The following is a 19,923-nucleotide window of genomic DNA, read 5'->3' as shown; positions in this document are numbered from 1 at the left end:
TAAGGTTGGATAATATAAAAATTATTCTTATCCAAACATGAAAGGACTGAGGTAAAAGGGAGAGGCCATCATACTACAAATCTCTTAAGCTTACTATTAAGGATGGACTGTGGGGAAGGGACTCCAACACTTAATAGGTTAAGAAAAAGCAGCTTGTGAACATGTTTACTAGACATATTGATGGGTACTGGCAGATGCAGGGCATTGGCTACAGGTCTTATTAAAACTCGCCACTACTGTTTCCATGGGTAGAGCAAGAATCAGATGTTTGAAGGGAAAGTGGTTTCCTTTTTACTTAACAATTCACTTCCCTTCATCTATAATGGGAAAACATCCATACTGATTCTACAGCACATTTTTGGACTTCAGACCATAAGATGACCTTCAATTTCCCTGGCTGTCACTATGTTTATTTTTCTTTCTTCAGTTTTTCTTATCCCTGTATTTCCCACTCGTCATTTTGGGAGGCAGAGAGGGACACATGAAAGACGTTCAGAGCATATGCACTGTAGGGCAACGTCAGTAGGAATCTACCCCCATCATCTCAATGTGGGTTGGAAGTTTCCTACTCCCAACTGTTCAGAATGCCCAACCCTCTGATTGGCAAATAATCTTTCAAATTGCCACGAATCCTGAAAGTGCTAAGCAAATGTCCGATTAAGGAATGTACTGAGAAGAAACTATTAGTGAATGTTATCAAGGCCTGCTATACATGTTCACAACAACTAAGGCAGCTTCTTATAAACTTACTATTTAAGTACTGAATAGAGCAAAAGTTACATTCAACTATCCAGAATAAAACACTGCTAACCACACTATAGTTTATAAAGGTATGCAATGGTAGAATGTTAAGTGTTGAAGGTATCAGGAGTAATATTTCATTCTTTGGAAACCAGGTAACATGGCATTATCCCAGTCTAGACCTGTCCTGTTCAACGTAAAGGCCACCATCCACAGGTAACTACTTGAGCATTTCAGATGTGGCCAGTCCAGAGCTGTGCTATAAATCTGCACAATGGATTTCAAAGACTTGGTATGAGAAAACATAGAACACCTCATTAATTTTTATACTAATCACATACTGAAATACTTTGGGTAGGTTTGGTAGAATATATTAAAAATATTTCAACTGTTTCACTTTTTTTTTTTTTTAAGATTTTTAATTTATTTATTTGACAGAGATCACAAGTAGGCAGAGGCAGGCAGAGAGAGAGAGGAGGAAGCAAGCTCCCCACTGAGCAGAGAGCCCAATGTGCAGCTCAATCCCAGGACTCTGGGATCATGACCCGAGCAGAAGGCAGAGGCTTTAACCCACGGAGCCAGCCAGGCACCCCTTCCTTTTACTTTTTAATGTGGTAACTAAAAAAATCTTTAATTACAACTATGGCTCATTATATTTCTGACAGCAGTCTGTAGTAGTTCAATAACCTGTAACATACAAGAGACCTGAAACACTTAAGAGCAATGATCACAAACATTCACAAGAATTTTTTTCCTTTGGTACAAATCAGGTTTTGTGATCTATTAAGAAATAATGGTAGCCAGTGAGCTTTAACTGACACAACTGATAAATCCAAGGTTCAGTAGGTGACTTAAGAATTTAAGAAGAGGGGCACCTGGGTGGCTCAGTGGGTTAAGCCGCTGCCTTCGGCTCAGGTCATGATCTCAGGGTTCCGGGATCGAGTCCCGCATCGGGCTCTCTGCTCAGCGGAGAGCCTGCTTCCTCCTCTCTCTATCTCTCTGCCTGCCTCTCTGCCTACTTGTGATTTCTCTCTGTCAAATAAATAAATAAAATCTTTAAAAAAAAAAAAAAAAAAAGAATTTAAGAAGAAAAAGATTTGTCCAAGGGGGGAATAAATGGGCAAAGATGAAGTCCTGATAGGAGTCTACACTGAACATCTTATTTAAAGGTCTCTGCTGCTCACAGGAAATCTGATTCCAGAGGCTTTCTAGGACAGCTCTTTTCCACCTAGTGACTCAGAACCCAGGTTGCCATCACCATGGCAGAGGGAAAGAGAACTGGATTTTAAGCGCGGCCACAGGGCCTGTGCTTCCTTAAAGCCTTTCAAAGGTCTTTGGATTAGTGTAAAAATTACTGAGATACTTTGTTTCCTCAAACCAGGTCTTTGAAACCCAATGTATAAATGTACAGTACATCTCAATTTGGGTGTCCACATTTCAAACGCTCACATGGCTGTGCAGGCCTCCACCTTACTGCAGGTAGGGAGGCATTAGCGCCTGCATGCGTGTACAATGAGGGTAGCAAAGGCCTCTGCCATTTAAGACAGCACAAGTTTTGGATTTCTGGAAGCATTCAAAGTCCAAAACAAGCATTCTTTCCAGTATGCTGGGAAAATGAGAGAAACAATCAGGACTTGGTCATTTCACTGGATGCTTCTAATAGTTATGGTCTGGAGCGTCAGAGGGCAGCCTCTTCTCTCAGGCCCTGAGAGAGGAAGAGGAGTGAAATCTATTCTTCAGCCTCCACTTTCTTTTGTTTTTAACTTTCCTTCTCAAGTAACATGGCTGGCATAGATATTAAGTACATGAGTTTTATTCCTTTTTGGTCAAAGGAAAGGGATTACACACACGTATGGAAAAGAACAGAGGCTCTTCTTCCCCATTATGTTGACAGTAAGTTGGACCTAAGCTGTAGCTAATGGTGACCAATTTGCCCAGTTATCTATTGTTATCTTATTTCCTGCATCTTATGGTTAATACATATAGAAAGAAATTTTGCTACCTACGATGTGACCCTACTGTTCAATAAGCCTATGCCACATGTGTGGCTATATTTAGCTATGTTGGCTTTCTTTCTTTTTTTTTTTTTTTTTAAGATTTTATTTATTTGACAGACAGAGATCACAAGTAGGCAGAAAGACAGGCAGAGAGAGAGGAGGAAGCAGGCTCCCTGCTGAGCAGAGAGCCCGACGTGGAGCTCCATCCCATGACCCTGGGATCATGACCCGAGCCAAAGGCAGAGGCTTTAACCCACTGAGCCACCCAGGCGCCCCTATCTTGGCTTTTTAAAGAATAGAATTCTGTTCTGTATATTATAATGCTAATTCTTTTTGTGTTTCTAGGATGATTAAAAATACAGTAAAAATCTGTATTATAGCCTAAGAATTAAATATAGGTGCAAATAGCTCAACAGGTCCATCTTCCTGCAGGAATTCCCCTACAACCCTCCCTTCAAGCACATACAACCCTACCCCTTCCCTAACACAGTAACACGAAACGCAACAAAATGTTTTAGGTGTACATCATACATTTATTACCAACAACCCTCTCAACTCCAAAATTGGGCACAGGGATTAAAAATAAAAATTCATTGCACTACTTAGTAAAGCATTACTAGTAACTTTCATAAAAAATGTACAAACTTTGTTAAAAATTTATCAAGCCTTCAAATGATTTGGTTACAGATATTTATAATACGTACATTTAAAACTATATGTTAACTGATACAATGGAATATGATTTGGGGAAATGACTCAGCAAATGATTCCAAAAAACACCCCTGTAAGCTTTCATAATCTGAAACAAATAGCAAAATGAGGTAACCAAATGTACCACAGGGGGGAAACTAGCTTTCTAATAAAGGCCTAAAGATATCTGTGAAAAATATTCTCTTTGAGTTGGTAGATCTCATTCAAAATACTAGAAGAGGCCCAATTTAAGAATCTTAATAAATCCCATTTCAGAGAGTGTATAAAATCTAAATATGCTTTCACATTTTCCAGATTTTGCTCAAAAAATTCAGGACAGAAAGTCCTAATGAGATCTTGATACCTGGAGGCCTTGACTTGTTTTTTGTTTTGTTCTTTGGGGATAGGGGATTGGGGGGGGGGGGGGTGGCAGAAAAAAATTCAAAGATGATAATTCATGCAAAACAACACAAAATGAAAACCCCACAGCAGAGTTAAGGTGGTAAAGCCAATACTGTTTTAGGAGAAAAGAGGAAGAAGGCAACAAACCAACATCTGCCTGCTATCTGGTGCATCGCTCAAGATGACAACAGCTGGGCACGAAGCAACTATTCTTTCTTGTTAGCCATGAAGCTGCTCACTGTGGCTAGTCTGAGCTGGTTTAGAACACATGCATATATGCTCCTAATACACACTAACCACTTAATAAGCAAATCCGTACACATCTCCAAGGGCCCCATGCAAAGAAAGACATTCCCAGAGATCGGTCACAAAAGTGCAATATTACTTCAGGATTTTACCAAAATAGACCCTGCTGCCTCCTAAATTGCCAACTGCCTCTCAAAAATTTGCTGGAAAAGGGATATTATGACAAGAATTCATCGTCAGAGGGAGGGACAAAAGAGCTACTTTTCCTAGTCATTAGTACAATGTGCCTTGTTAATTAGGTATCTATATAAATTAGAAAAAGTGCTTTACTTGCATGCTTCAATAAAATGAATACTGAGTGTAGTAGTGTTATGTTAGATCTGTACAGATATAAATTTTTTGCAGCTATATAAAAGAGTATGTATAAGATGGGCTTTTGCCATTTTAAACATGATTTTTTATACTTAAAAAAAATAAAGATCAAACTATACGTGATTTGTAATGTAGCTGATTATTACGCCAATAATTTTGGTCTTCAACACACTTTTTATTCATCAGGAACAGGTGGGGAATATCCTAATGATTGAAAAGTAACATGTGCACTTTAGCACTGTTGAGATGTATTTCTGATGCACTGACAATTACTGGGGCAAACAAAGTATGCAAAATCCTATCTGTCTGACTAGATAGAGGCAACAGTGTCTTGAAAAGGGCAAAATTGTGCTTCTGTGAGGACTGACTTTACTGAACTCTAAGCTGGGATGAGCTTATAGAGACTTCAGGGAAGGCAAGTAGCATGGCAGTAACAAGTAGTTAACACTGTCTGAGTAGAAAACGGACACAGAGCCAACTGAAAGCTGAGTGAGGCTGGCAGCAAGTCATCACAGTTCTGACTGGGATTAGGCAGCTTGCATTACTGCAAACAAAGCAATGACCTCAACTTCAGGAAGAGGCAGACAAGGCTGAAGACAATGAAAGAACGAGAGAGGAACCAAAACACTGCTGGAAAAATGACTTTAAACAATCTAGATGATGCTCAATGGACCTATTAAAAAAAAAAACCCACACAGCTATGTATTATTTCAGATCAACTAAATGAAGGTCAATTCCTGTTTTACAGCATTATTTTTTATACAAAAATCAAATCTTCATTTATACTGCAAGTATTCTGGACCTGTTATATTAAATTTTTCTCATTCAAACAAAATTTTTAAAAAGCAATAAAACATCAAAGCACATCAGGTCTAAGAATTCGAGCTGTCACAGCACTTGATCCATCCTGGAAACGAGGGTTTCCATGAGAAGCACATTTACTGAGGGAAGAACCAGACAACTTTCAGAATTGGAGGTTGGCAGGTGAATCAGTACAAACAAACAGAATTTCTTAAAAGAATTTAGTTGCCTATGAGCGCTTAACAAAGAATGTATCAAAAGTCAAGCTGGATTAGCTAACAGATTTTGTTCAGGTGGAAGTAAAGGAGGTGAGACAATGGGTCCTGCGATATTCTTAGAAATATATTACTCAAAAATCTTCAGAATAGACTACAAACCTAAACACTAAATAATAATAAAAAAAAAATCACAGGTAACTTCCTGTAAGAAACTTACTGGAAATGTAAAGGAAAAAACAAGAAAGTATCAACATTCAAATCACTGATTGAAATGCTAATATTGCTAACTGATGATGTATGATATTGCACCTTCTTTTTGGAAACAGTAAGTTGGAGATTAAAAAAAAATTTTTTTTCACAACAGAATCAAAACATCAGGTTCATGGAGTGAGAAATCTGTTACACTTTTTTTCTTAAGTGACCCACTTGGGACCACCAACAAAGAGAAGGTGACAGCTGCCTGAAGCAAAGGAAGAAGGCTTTTCTCATTCCATTCACTGGGAGGGAAGGGATGGAGTATTCAATGCTTATTCATTGATGCACCCTTAGCAATCAGTGTGCAACAGCAAACACAAGGGAAAAAAACCAGTGTACAGTACTAGTGCTGTTTAAATAACACACCAGATTATACATTGCAGCATAATTAAAACTACACACACATTCTTGGTACATGCTGGTATATAGGATCTCATACACACGTTAGCTACCATGCCCTCACACAAGTAGTTGCGCACACTCTCTCTCACACACAGATACATTTATCACCAACAGTCATACGCTGCATTCATTTCCACTCACAGTTTCTGAAGGCTCTATATAAGGTAGATTGCTATATCATCTGGAGCTACCACTTTTTATAAAAGCACATGCTAAAAGATCACGTCCACTGTAATCTTGCAGCAACACTCGGAATGATCACACAAAAACCAGGGAATGTTAGTGCACACACAAAATTAAGCTAAAGAAAAAGTCTTTGGAGTTCCAATCACACGGTTAGTATAACAATCCCATAATTGTGAAGACTAATTGTAAGCTTTTATAGTTGATTAAGTCACACAGTGCAAAGAAAGGTCCATTGACCCTTTTGGTAAAGGGAGGGCTGGAAGCCACACAGATTAAGTTCAATGGATAGTCCGTATATACATGTGATGAGGAACACCCAAACTAAATTTGTGCTCTTAGGTTGGTCATTCTGAATCCCGATGCACTTCTGAAGCGTCAGCTCGGCAGATTGGGCAAGTACGATTTGCCTAAAACACAAAAGAGAAAATATGTCTGAACTGTGATTTTACAATGTAACATGTTAAACACAATGAGCTATTTTTATTTCCCACATAGTTTTTACATTATTTATTCTTTTAAAAAGATACAAAGCAATCATTTCATCTCTTAAAAAAAAAAAAAATACATTACAGGGGCACCTGGGTGGTTCAGTGAGTTAAAGTCTCTGCCCTCCGCTCAGGTCATGATCTCAGGGTCCTGGGATCAAGCCCTGCATCGGGCTCTCTGCTCAGCAGGGAGCCTGCCTCCCCCTCTCTCTCTGCCTACTTGTGATCTCTGCCAAATAAATAAATAAAATCTTAAAAAAAAAAATACACTACAAACTCAAAGACTTAGCAGCCGATGAATAACTGCTTTTTAATTATGTCTGTTTCAACATACAGACAAGATTAACTATCACCAGTTCAGAAAGACTTAGTAACTAGCTTAAAATGCCCTCTCAACAAATGGCACTACTTTTCTTTGAGTTGCCAAAGCCACAAAACTAAGTATCACCTGCTCTCTTTCTAAAACACTTTATTCATCCAATACTCCGGCTGTACATTGTAATAGTTCTCAAATCAGTTCTCTTCATCCAATTGCCAGTATTCCTTTTTGTTTAGCCCAGAACATCATCATTCCTTCTCAAAGTCTCTCAGAAATCTCTCTCCTTTCCATTCTCCAGTCATCTTCTTAAAATACAATCTCAGTCATAGGCTTCCACATCATTTCCAGGATTAAGTCCACACTCCTTCACGCACATTGTGACTTCACAATAAGCCAGTCACTGGCCCTATCTTTGAATATCTCTTCTCTTGCCACTCCTGAAATCAGCCATATACAATCTATTTTCTTATCAATCTCTGTTCTACACAGCAGGGCCATGCAATTAGAATATTTTTTTAAAAAGTTAAGACTCTGCCTTCTGGATCTGGCTTGAGCTAACTGGGCACCCTTCCACTGTGCTCATACAGAGGACTAATTCTGTTTTAACTCATCTGTCTTGCTCACCAAAATGTGACCTTATCTAAATCACTGGTCTTATCTCCTAATCAGAATACTCTTAAAAAAATAATAAAGTTGACCCTTTTAAAATTACTCTACTGCATCATATTTTTTTATTCTACCAGTACAAAATACGGAATTTGTGTCCTTTGGATTTTTCACACCTACAGAACAGAAAAATGATCAGGATTAAATATAAGCATTAGTGGGGGCGCCTGGGTGACTCAGTGGGTTGAGCCTCTGCCTTGGGCTCAGGTCATGATCTCAGGGTCCTGGGATCAAGCCTCGCATCAGGCTCTCTGCCTAGCAGGGAGCCTGCTTTCCCCTACCCCTGCCTGCCTCTCTGCCTACTTGTGATCTCTGTCAAATAAATAAATAAAATCATAAAAATTACAAATAAATAAATAAATGCACTGGTGGTTCATTTCCCATGTAAATCCCCGCCCCGGCCAGACTTTTTATTTATTTACTTGACAGAGATCACAACTAGGCAGAAAGGCAGGCAGAGAGAGAGGAGGAAGCAGGCTCCCCGCTGAGCAGAGAGACCGATGCGGGGCTCAATCCCAGGACCCTGGAATCATGACCTAGGCCAAAGGCAGAGGCTTTAACCCACTGAGCACCCAGGCGCCCCATCCCATGTAAATTTCTAACAAAGGAAGTCCCTTCTAAACTCTTAGAGGAAACTGGCCCAACAAGTTCAGAACTCATCCTTATACATACCACTAGAAAGGATATACTATGATTGAAGACAACCTATTTTTAAGGTTTGCACAGTTACTCCCACACTGATGACTCTAGTTAATTTTTACTGGCCTTTTCTATTTACAGAAATCACTGAAAATTTTGTCTCCTTATCCATCCTCCACCAGAACAAGGGACTTACTTTCCATAAAACTGTGGTCAACAAAAAAGAAAATTCAATGTTATTCTCTTCACAGATGCCATCACTTTACCTTAAGCCATTTGTCGACACACTTGGCATGGAACTCATGGTTACAGGGTAAAACTCTAAGTAGCTGCCTTGACTCAAAATCACACATGCATACTACACACCTAAAAAAAGCAAAAAAGATCATTTAACCATAAATCTAAGTGGTTTTCTATTTTGTTATGACTAATGAAACCTAAAAAACCATTTATCATCTCACTTTTCAAACTGTCACTTAAATTTCAAGACAAAATAATTTATCAATATCCTGAAAGAAATCATGATATTAAGACATTTAGAATGTTTCACTTTATGAAGAGATCAGCAAGAAAACTGGTTAAACATCCAAGCTAGTCTTAATACTGAAGACACTAGTAATACTCAACAAATGGTACTGAAACAATCGGATATCTGTATACAAAAGAATGAAGTTGGACCCCTACCTCACATGATATACAAAAATTAACTGAAAAGTAGAACAAAGGCCTAAATTAAGAGCTGAAAACTATTAAACTGCTAAAAGAAAACACAGAGGTAAATCTTCATGACCTTGGAATAAGCAATGGTTTAGCAGAAACACTACCAAAGCACAAGAAACAAAAAAAAGTAGATAAATCGAACATTAAAAAAAATTGTGCTTCAAAAGACACCATCAAGAAAATGCAAAGACAACTTACAAATTGGGAGGTATTTTTGAAAATCGTATCTTATAAGGGAACATCTTGTATGTAGAACATATAAATAATCTCTACAACTCAATAATAAAAATAAAACAATTTAAAAATGGAGAAAGGTTGTTAACAGACATTTCTCCAAAGAAAATACACAGGTAGCCAATAAGCATAGTAAAACAGTCCAACATCGTTAGCCATATGGGAAATGGAGATAAACTTAGTAAGATACCACCTCACTCCCACTAGGACAGCTAGAATCAAAACACAATAAGCACTGGAGAGGATATGGAGAAACTTTACATATTGCTAGTGGGAATGTAAAATGGTGTATCCACTTTGGAAAAAATTGGAAGTTCTCAAAAGGTTAAACAAAGACATCTGTCTCGCTCAGTCAGAACCCCTCTCAGTGGTTGTCAGTTTGAGTCCCATGTTGGGTGCAGAGACTACTTAAATAAATGAATAAACAAAAACTTTTTAAAAAAAGGTTAAACAAAGCTACCATATGATCTATTAGATACCCAAGAGGAATGAAAACATATCGACAGAAAAATTCTGTACACAAATGTTCATAGCAGTATTATTAATACTAATCAAAACATGAAAACAACCCAAACATCCCATCAACTGAGGAAGAGGATAAGCAATATTTGGTGTTATCCTTTTGACAGAATTTTATTTGGCCATAAAAAGGCATGAAGTACAGATACAAGGAACATAATGGACCTTGAACACATTATGCTAAGTTAAAGAAGCCATACATAAAAGAGCATATACTGTATGATCTCATTAATGTGAAATGTCCAGGACAGGCAGAGCTACAGAGGTAAAAAAGTAAATTAGTGGAAAGCTATGCTGGAATAGATAAGGTTGGGGAAAAATGGAAAGTGGCTGCTAGAAGGTAAGAGGTTTCTTTCTGGTGTGAAGAAATAGTGGACTTTTGAATTTGAAGACTGCAAATTTGAAGGTCACAAAACTCTATGAATATATTAAAAACCACTGATTGCATACTTTGCATGTGAATTGTATCTCCATAAAGTTGTCCTTAAAGATACTATAATAAGGAGAATACTTATGTAAAAACCTCAACCTTTACATGTACAAGCTCTTCAATCTCATATAAAATATTTTGGAGTTAGAAACAGAAACCATAAAATTTTTAGGCAACCTAAAAATCTAGAACAGGACTGTTGAACAGAACTTTTAGAGACAGAAATGTTCTACATCTTCTAACAACAGACTCACTAGTTGAGTGCAATAAAGAAACTTAATTTTATTTAATTTAAACAACCTCACGTGACTAGTGGCTACCTTACTGAACAGGACAGACCTGGAGTATGCAACAGAGACTATTGATCTTTATCAAGTTATCTTTGACTCTCAAGCTTTTATTTTATAAAGGTAGAAAAGGAAATTTTCGAGTGATGTCGGAAAAATGTACTTACAAAGTCTGTTCTGACTGGTGATTGTTAGGATTGAACCGGTAAGAAGGAAGTTGTTCAATATCTGCTTTAGTCAGTCCTCGAGGCTTAGCCTCTCCCAGTCGCTCTGCCAGGTTTAACAGGGCCTAGAAAGGGAAAAAGGAGCCAATTTTCATCTCTCTTTGAGCCACCTAGGCATCCCAAAATATTTTTCTTATGTTGGGATGGTATCACTGTGTTTTCCACTGATGGGTACATGATCTATTCAACAAGGAGCTGTCCTCTTCAGCAACATTACTTATGACTTAATTTTAGTATACAATACCTAAAGGATAACCAACTCCTCTGCACAAAACTGACATCAGTGTAGAAACAAAACCAGGAAATTATTACAAAGCCCCTTTCTCTCTCGAGAAATCTGCAACTGGAGTCCAAAGGACAGTGCAGTGTGATTATAAGGTAGAAGGAAAATGACATAATAGCATTTTGAAAACTACAGAAGAATATAGTATTTGGCCTGATTTCTTCCATGTGTGTTTAAAAAAAAAAGAAGAAAAAAACCACCAAAGGTGCTTTAAGATTGTGTGTGTATGTTTGTCTATTCCCTATCCGTAGGTTCTATTCGCATTGTATAGAGACCAAGTAAAGCTGGAATGAGAAAGGTTCAACTAATATTTTAAAAAAAAAAAAGTCACATTGTCACTTACAATCAACAATACAAAGTTGCCTTCCAACCCCTAAACTGCACCTCCCATTCGTAACCTCAAGTAATATATTATTTTATATATTATATATAAAATTATATAAGTATGGAAAATATAAGCTACTTGACCTGCTATCTTCTTTTATTCTGCCTTCTTCATGAACTACTGCGATCTTTTTTGCAGAACATCTTCTGTAAGCCCCCTGTGCACACCCGACACTACCACAAACCATTTGGCGATCAATTCCTGCTGATTCTAGTGTTAAGTCTCTCAAATTAAACCACTTTTAAAAACTTTAAGAATAAAGAAAAAAGTCTCTTAAGATCTACTCTTTTAGATTTACAGTTCCCATAGTTCAGAATTGCATGGTCCTATAATTTGCCCAACCTATTTAGTAAGTTTTCCTCCCACTAATGTCTAACCATTCCCATCTACTCCTTTATGCTACTAGCAGTTTTGACTCTTAAAGGTAGAATCTGATGCCATCAGAACCAAAACATTTAGCAGCTCCTTCCTCCCAACAGTGAAAATTGTGTCTCTAGCAGGGCACACATACTCAACAGCCAGCTGAGATTTTCAATCAAATCTCTATTTTCTCCTTTTCACTTAAGCCACCAACTGCATGCCATGCCTCAAGAATATCCGGCACTTCCCTACCTCAATCTCATGCACGAAGCTGCTCTTTTTCCATCCGTTTGGAACCAGCTCAAACACTTATGCTTCCAAAAAATCTTTTCACACCAAATCACAATTCAATGTTTTGCCACTTACATTCTCTCAAAGGCATTTTATGGAACTCTAATATAGCACCAAGCCTATCTTCTTATCATAGCTGTGTGGTACATGTAGAAATATCCCAAGGATGCCAACCACTTTTCTGATATATTCATGTTGTGAAACATACAAAGGATTTATCAAATGCATGTTTAATTAGGTGACTGAGTAGAATACTTCTTATGCATATAACTCTACCCAAACAAACTCACAGTTTACCTACTAACCTCGTAATTTTCTACTTCTCCATCTTCCACGTCCAATTCAAAGCTGAAAGTTGGACCCACTGCAGGTGGCACTGGAAGCATTGATCTGCAGTGAAAACAACCAACACTAATATTGATACACTGGTACACTACTTCAATGAATAGAATGGGAAGAACAAGGTTAATGCTAAAAGAATAAAGAATGGTCAGTGTTAATCAGTGGCAACCCTTTAAAGAAAAGGACTTTACTAGCAATAAAACTGACATTAAAAAAATACAACTTACAAAAGCATAAAAAACATGAAATATTAGAGATTATAATTTAACGAAACATGTGCAAGACCTATATAATTAAAAACTAAAAATACTACCACCAGGAAGATTTTTTTAAATTAACAAATAGAGAAATACACTGTTATGCAGACTAGAAGATATCAATTCTCTTCCAAAATTGATCTATAAATTTAATGCAACCCCTACCAAAATCCCAGCAAACTGCATTTTAGTAGAAACCAATTTGCTGATTTTCAACTTTACATGGATCATGTAAGACTTCAAATAATTTTAAGATCCAAGTTCTGATATTATCTGACTTTAAAGACTTCTAATACAGCTACAATTATCAAAATAGTGTGTGGTATAGGAGCCTTGCCCTCTGTATAAAAACATTTCCTAGTCTTCTTAGAAGGTAATTATAGACTTGAAACTGAATTCTGGCCAGTGGAAACTAGGCAGGAAGGCAGAGAGATCCATTTTCATTTTTGCTAGTTGGAGTGTTAGATATAATGGCTAGAACCCGAGGAGCCATTTTCATTCATGTAGAGAAAGCCAAAAAATTTTGAACATGGTAGAACCATTCCTTAATTATTGGGCCAACAATTTCTGAACTGCCCACTTCTGAACTTCACTACGTGAGAGACAAATTAAAAACTATCATGTGTAACACTTGGGCATCTGTTACAAACTTAATCCTAACAGTATTTCTAAGGCACAGAAATAACTTCTCTGACCTCTTTCCTTGGGAAAGCAGCAGCATCAAACATATGCGGGGCCCCTGGGTGCCTCAGTCAGTGAAGCATCTGCCTTCGGCTCAGGTCATGATCCCAGAGTCCTGGGATCAAGCCCCACAATGAGCTCTCTGCTTGGTGTGGAGTCTGCTTCTCCCTATTCCTCTGCCCCTCTCTGCTACATGCACATGCACACACGGGTGCTCTCTCTCTCAAATAAATAATAAAATCTTAATTTAAAAAGCTGGATATTCAAAGGTGGCTAGTGATGACAGCTGTAAGAGAGGCAAAATTGTAAACTTTTCTACTTTTTGATTTATTTTTTAAATCTTCTAACCTATTTTCTGGCTCACAAATTTCTTCCTCTCCCACTTCTCCCTTGTTCTTGGCTCTTCTCCTTATTCCACCCTTACACAGTCTCCCAGTCCAATCCCTTACCATTACATAAAAACAAATCTCTAACACACCCTCAATCATGTATCACGCAGAAGATATTCATAAGAGGAGGAGAACGTCAAGGCTATCAAAATTCAGAATTCACTACAATGAGAAAAACAGAACTTACAACACATATGGTAGTAAGCTGGGATGATAGGGGGGAGGTGGTATTGGCTGCTGGGATCGATATCTACTACGTCCTGTGAGCCTCCGAGGCATAAATGGAGGATAAGGCTGTAGGGGAAAAAAGTTAAAACAATTTAAGATCACTCTACCTTTTTAACTACTTATTTTGCCTAATAGTCTCTCTTCTTTAAAAAACCTACAAAATTTCTTACTATTTAAGTAAGTTAACATTTGGTATTTATTAAATGTTAGCATAAATACAACTAGTTTAAAACATACACTTAAGAGGTGCCTGGGTGGCTCAGTGGGTTAAAGCCTCTGCCTTCGGCTCAGGTCATGATCTCAAGATCCTGGGATCGAGCCCTGCATTGGGCTCTCTGCTCAGCAGGGAGCCTGCTTCTCCCTCTCCCTCTCTGCCTGCCTCTCTGCCTACTTGTGATCTCTGTCTGTCAAATAAATAAATAAAATCTTAAAAAAAAAAATACACTTAAGTATATTCCTTAGTGATTGGGGCACCTGGGTGGCTCAGTCAGTCGGGCATCTGACTTGATTTTGGCTCAGGTCATGATTTCAGGGTAATGGGATTGAGTCCCGTACCAGGCTCTGAGCTTAGCATGGAGTCTGCTTGCCCCTTTCCCTATGCTCCCCTCTCCCTCACCACCCACTTTCACTTCCTCTCTAGATATAAATAAAATCTTTAAAAAAAAAAAATACACTTAGGTGTAGTTTTAAATACAATTTTCCGACCAAACACTTTCAAGAATACATTTAAAAAACTCTAAACAGGCCATGTTATATAGAAACAGAACTCAGAACAAGTTATCAGAGCAAGTAATAGGTTAATAACATGATTGAAAACTTACTACTCCGAAGGACACCTCCTGATGCAAAGGATCATGGGTTAGGAACTGCAAAGGAGCTGATGGAGGTAATGTTGGGGGATGGGCCGATGGAGGATAAGTAAAACCTCCTACTGGAAGATGTTCACCTAAGAGTTCCACTTCATTTTCTATCCTTTGCAGAGGCTGAGAGAGGAAAAGAGCAAACTAATATATTAATATACTGCCAGTGTTTAGACATATTATGTTTCATAATAATAAAAATTAACCTCCCCCAAACACCTTTAAGGTCATTTATTTCTTGATGTTTATACGAATCTAAATTTATACATGTGGACATACAGACTACAGTAAAATCTCTGAAACGTCATTAAAACATTTCCAATAAACATTTTACTATTTGAAATGTCTCAAAAAAAGGAGACGGAAAGTAATTATATGGAAGTTAAAATTCCTTTTTAATCATAATACACTGACCTCACAAAATCTTCTGACACTTCAGACACTTTAACATATGAAACCGAGCATGTGTATATTTATAAATCAGAACCAGGACTAAATGAGTGGGATCAGATGGAGCAGGCATGATGCTGTATTAGAAGACTTATGGGCTTCAGTATTAGACTCTTGCTGTTGTCACTAATGAGCCATGTGGCTTTTATATAAATAACTTCATATGAATCTCATATTATCTAGAGGACTAAAAGGTTCACTGCCTACTTCAAAAGCATGCTATGAACACTGAGACAATGTAGGAAAGCGAAGCACACACTATGTTTCTTCTTGACAATAGCTTTACTGAGATATAATTCACATACTATAAAAAAAAAATCACCCTGCTAAGGGGTACAATTCATTTAAGGGGTACAATAGATTTAAGTAGATTCACCGGAGTTCTATGACCTTCATCACTATCTAATTCCATAGCACTTTCATCCCTCCACCCCCCAACCTGTGCTCATTAGGAGTCCACTACCCCATTTTTCCAGTCCTCCCCAAGCCTTGGACAATTGCCAGTCTACCTTCCATTTCTACAGATTTGCCTATCCTGGAACATTTCATATGTTTGTGTCATTTGTGTCTGGCTTCTTTCACTTAGCATGTTTTCAAGGCTCATCATTTTGTAGTCTGTGTATCAGTACTTCACTCCTTTTTATAGCTGAAAAAGATTCACTGCTTCACTGCATCAGTTGATGGGACATTTGAACTCTTTCCACCTTTTGATGTTAGGAGTAATGCTACTATGAACACTTATGTACATATTTTTGTGTATCTGACTCCTTTAAGAACATGTATTCTTCAACGTTAGTCTAACTTCCTTCTGCAGTTAGACAATTATCAACACATTATTCACTATTCAAACAAAATTCCACTTTAGTTTGGTAGCTTATATATGCTTGAGAGAAATCCCAACTGTTGACACTATGACAACACAAGTGAACCTAAGCTGCTGTGATCTGGCTACGTGATTGGACCTTTTAAAGGATACCAAACTCAAATATAAGTGATGGCAAAATTTTGTTTTAATCTTGAATTCTCAGGTACTTGAAGCTAAGATCATCCTGCCATCAATCCTGCCATGATTCTAATAAAGACTTCCTTATAGAAGTAGTTTTAACTTTTTGGATAAGCCCAATTTTTGTCCTAATTGGCTTCTATAGCGGTCAGAGGAGCATCCAGGTTAAGTTCTCCTCTACCTGAGACCCCGCATGTTGCATAAATCCTAGGTAAAGGATGGTTAAGGTTCCTCTAGGATACCTGGTCAAGTTCCTTTCACAGGACTTAAAATCTTTTCCCCTAATCATTCTGTATGTTCTCTTTCCCATTCACCCTGAATGCCTGATAGTTTAGATGGTTAACTTGGCCTGTCCAAAAAACATCTGGGCCTCCTTCCTGTGCCCCTGTTCCACTGCTACAGTGCTTATACCTCCTCCAACCCCTCAAGAGAATATGCCTCTGAGCTAAATTCTAGTCTCAAGATGGATGACCTCATCTTTTCAACAGAATATAGAAGAAAAATGGGACTTCAAAAAAACCCAGAAAACAAATTTACTTTACTTGCCTAAATGAAAGTAATTATTATAGCAAGTATCAATAAACTATTTTATAATACTTTCATTTTCCACCATTTCAGAAATACATAAAAGGAAAAAACAACAGAATTTTTCTTCAGATTTACTTCCAGAAGGATTGCAGACATGAAGGAACAATTTTAAATTATACAAGAGACATATAAAAGAACTAGAAAAACTTAAGCAACCAAGATAATTTTAGGTAAACATATTTATATTAATTTGTGTAACTGTGAATTCCCTAATTCTTTTAAGAACCAGAAGAGTGCCTAAATTATAGTTTTTAAGTGGTAACAAATAACATCTATTAAATTAATCTGCCTCTTAGGTCTATACATTCTCTGAAAATTAAAGACAGAAGAGTAGATACCTACCGATCGTGACTGCTGTGTTTGGAAAGGGACAAACTGGCCAGGTGGTGGCAAATGAGGAGGATGATGGGGAGAAAGGTGAGGAGGATGTAAAAGAAATGGGTCACTAGAAATAAGGGGTGGGAACGCAGCATATGGTACTGGTAAGTGCTGAACTGAACATGCTTGAAGCATCTGTAAAAGAAACCATTATTTGTTATTAATATAAAACTAGTAATAATGTATTCTTAAAAATCTATACATTGAGATTGAAATGTCATTGCCATATCCCGCTCAAAATCATACCAAAATATCTTAATGACCTACACTGAAAATGAAACTATAGCATATTTTTGCATTTATCAGTAAAATACTAGTTATTATTCTGTATTTTATATAGTTCTGGCATATAAGTCAAAACACCCAACTTCCTCTTTAGCTTTTTGATACCTATGAAGTGGAGTGAAAAGTGTTGCACAGAAGAGGAAGCTCCTTCCTACTTGACTGAATAACCAGATATTACTGCTTTCCTGTCCAAGAACCTATCCTTTTCAATGTTACAGAAATTTTCTTATTTATGGAATTTTGATATTTACTAAGAGCCCAACCCACAGCTAAGTTCCTTATTAACATAATAAGGTTATGTTTCTCAATATTTTAGTCTGCTAATTTAGCACACTGATCCCATAATCCATTATTGAGAAACCAAGGTTAGGATAAATTAATAAATTAAAACTAGAGTTGGTATCTCTGTGTTCCTTTTAATCTCACATTCAAATAAAGATATTAGGATTATATTTAGTTTCAGGAAAATGCTTCATTGAAAACCTTAGTCAGACAAGTCATTTAAATTCTCTGGATTTCAGTGACCTCATTTGTGAAATAAGGAGGTTGGACTGGAGGTCGATGGATTAAAGGATAAAACATGAGCTTAAGAGGCAGAAGGAAGTGGGTGTGAATCACTGCTCTCTCATACTAACTGTCTCTGTGACATTAAGTCATTTGCAATTTCATCATCTAGAAAATGGGGATACCATTGTTACCACAGGCTTCCTACAGTGAGAAATAAGTAAGACCAAGCACTCAAAGTGCTTACAAAAACTTAAGTGCTGAGGCTATTACTGTTGATCACTAAAGTCTCTCAGACTAACTTACTAAGTAGTTCAATATTCTATGCTAGTACCCTAATCCAACCTTTATCAAGGTTTAATTATAAACAGTGCTGATACATGCTTTCTCTTCAGGATATTTAAATATGTATAATCTAATTTGAAAATACACCAAGTTTTAAAGCTAACTTTATTAAATTGTTATTTTAAGTATGCTTTGAGACTCCTATTGCAATAAAATTGCATTTTTTACTTGAAAATGAAGAGCTTTTTCCAAAGAGCAGTCTCTTTAATTCTGTTTGCTTACAGAACACACTTAGCCATTCTAAGGGGATGGCAGACTTACTGGAGGAGGCACACTACAGACAGGGAGGTGCTGTCCACTGAAAACCACAGAGCATCCTGGGACCTGTTGTGTACTGCAAGCAGGGATGTGCTGGCCTGTGCAGAGTGGGATCCCATGTGGTGCCACTGTTGTTACTGTGTAAGAAACAGGGACAGTGCCCTGATGGAGCTAGTAGGAAAGAAAAATGCAACCTTAGAACTTCAGGTGTTTGAATAAGAAATCAACTATTAAAAATTAAAATATAGGCCTTTACAGTTTCCTCTCTTAGCTACACAGAGTTTCACAATGTACTTCTCCAATAGCTTCAACCAGAATATTCTTTATTCTGGACAGCTGACTGTTTCAAGAATAATATATAAAACCCACAGAACTAAGACACAACTTGACCCTCAAAGAGACTTCAAAAGTCCAGGAGAATAATGAACTGCTGTATTAACTCTTCTCATCTGCTTTATAGAGGAAACTTTTCTGAGGAAACTTGGAAACATGAAAGCTGTATCTTCTACTACCTAGCCACATCCAACAGGAAATTTTTTTAAAAATTTAAATCCAACTAGTACAACAACTTGAAGGAGAATTTAAAAAGTTAAATAATTTCCTTCTCTCTTGGCCAGTCTGATTCCTATCCTACCTGAGGCAAACAATTTTAATAACATATAACCCTTCAACATCTTTCTTCCATGGGCATATGAATATATACAGATTATCCACTAACTGTTGTCATGTTAATTTTTTTCCCTTAACATAAATGAGATATAGCTTGTAAATTACTTTCTTCAATTAATATTGTAGATATGTCTTGAAGGGAGTTAAAGTCAATTCATTTTTTTTTTTTTTGAAACACCCACTTAACACAGTCCTCTCACTAATAGGCTATTGGGATATTCAAGTTGTTTTCACTCTTTCACCACTGCAAACACAACTGTAAAAAAAAAGATCACTGAATACATATCCAAAAATACTAGTAGTTTCATTTATTTCAGAGGGATTCTGGGTAAAAGGGTGAATTTTACAGTATTGTAAATGGCTGGGTAAGCCACAATCCTAACAGTAACAATAGGAACCATTTTCCAGCATCTCCAAAGTAGATGTACTTGTGTCACAATTGTGCTTACCCACCTGAAGAATGGAAACAACAACAAAAACCAGTATTAACATGCTTGTCTTAAATCTGCATTCTCTGATTAGAGCAGGTGAGTA

General features: G+C 37.2%; 1 protein-coding gene across 20 annotated transcripts in view; it reads right to left on the bottom strand.

Annotated features, from left to right (window-relative positions):
- Nucleotides 1-3,250: 3,250 nt before the first annotated feature.
- The window catches only part of RNF38 (ring finger protein 38), a 137,617-nt gene continuing 120,944 nt past the window's right edge, over nucleotides 3,251-19,923 (bottom strand). For all 20 annotated transcript variants that reach the window (XM_059143628.1, XM_059143631.1, XM_059143647.1 and 17 more), the window contains 8 exons: nucleotides 18,724-18,891; nucleotides 17,293-17,463; nucleotides 14,871-15,032; nucleotides 14,009-14,115; nucleotides 12,458-12,542; nucleotides 10,777-10,898; nucleotides 8,686-8,785; nucleotides 3,251-6,717 (listed from right to left, as the gene is read on the bottom strand). In XM_059143628.1, coding sequence (XP_058999611.1) covers nucleotides 6,655-6,717; nucleotides 8,686-8,785; nucleotides 10,777-10,898; nucleotides 12,458-12,542; nucleotides 14,009-14,115; nucleotides 14,871-15,032; nucleotides 17,293-17,463; nucleotides 18,724-18,891 — 978 coding nt within the window. In that variant the 3' untranslated portion in view covers nucleotides 3,251-6,654. The remainder of the gene's footprint in view (nucleotides 6,718-8,685; nucleotides 8,786-10,776; nucleotides 10,899-12,457; nucleotides 12,543-14,008; nucleotides 14,116-14,870; nucleotides 15,033-17,292; nucleotides 17,464-18,723; nucleotides 18,892-19,923) is intronic.

Source organism: Mustela lutreola, chromosome 12 (genome assembly GCF_030435805.1).
Source record: "Mustela lutreola isolate mMusLut2 chromosome 12, mMusLut2.pri, whole genome shotgun sequence".
NCBI classification, from domain to species: Eukaryota; Metazoa; Chordata; class Mammalia; order Carnivora; family Mustelidae; genus Mustela; species Mustela lutreola.
Note: the sequence above shows the minus strand (reverse complement) of the source record. Positions and strands in the feature narration are given on the sequence as shown.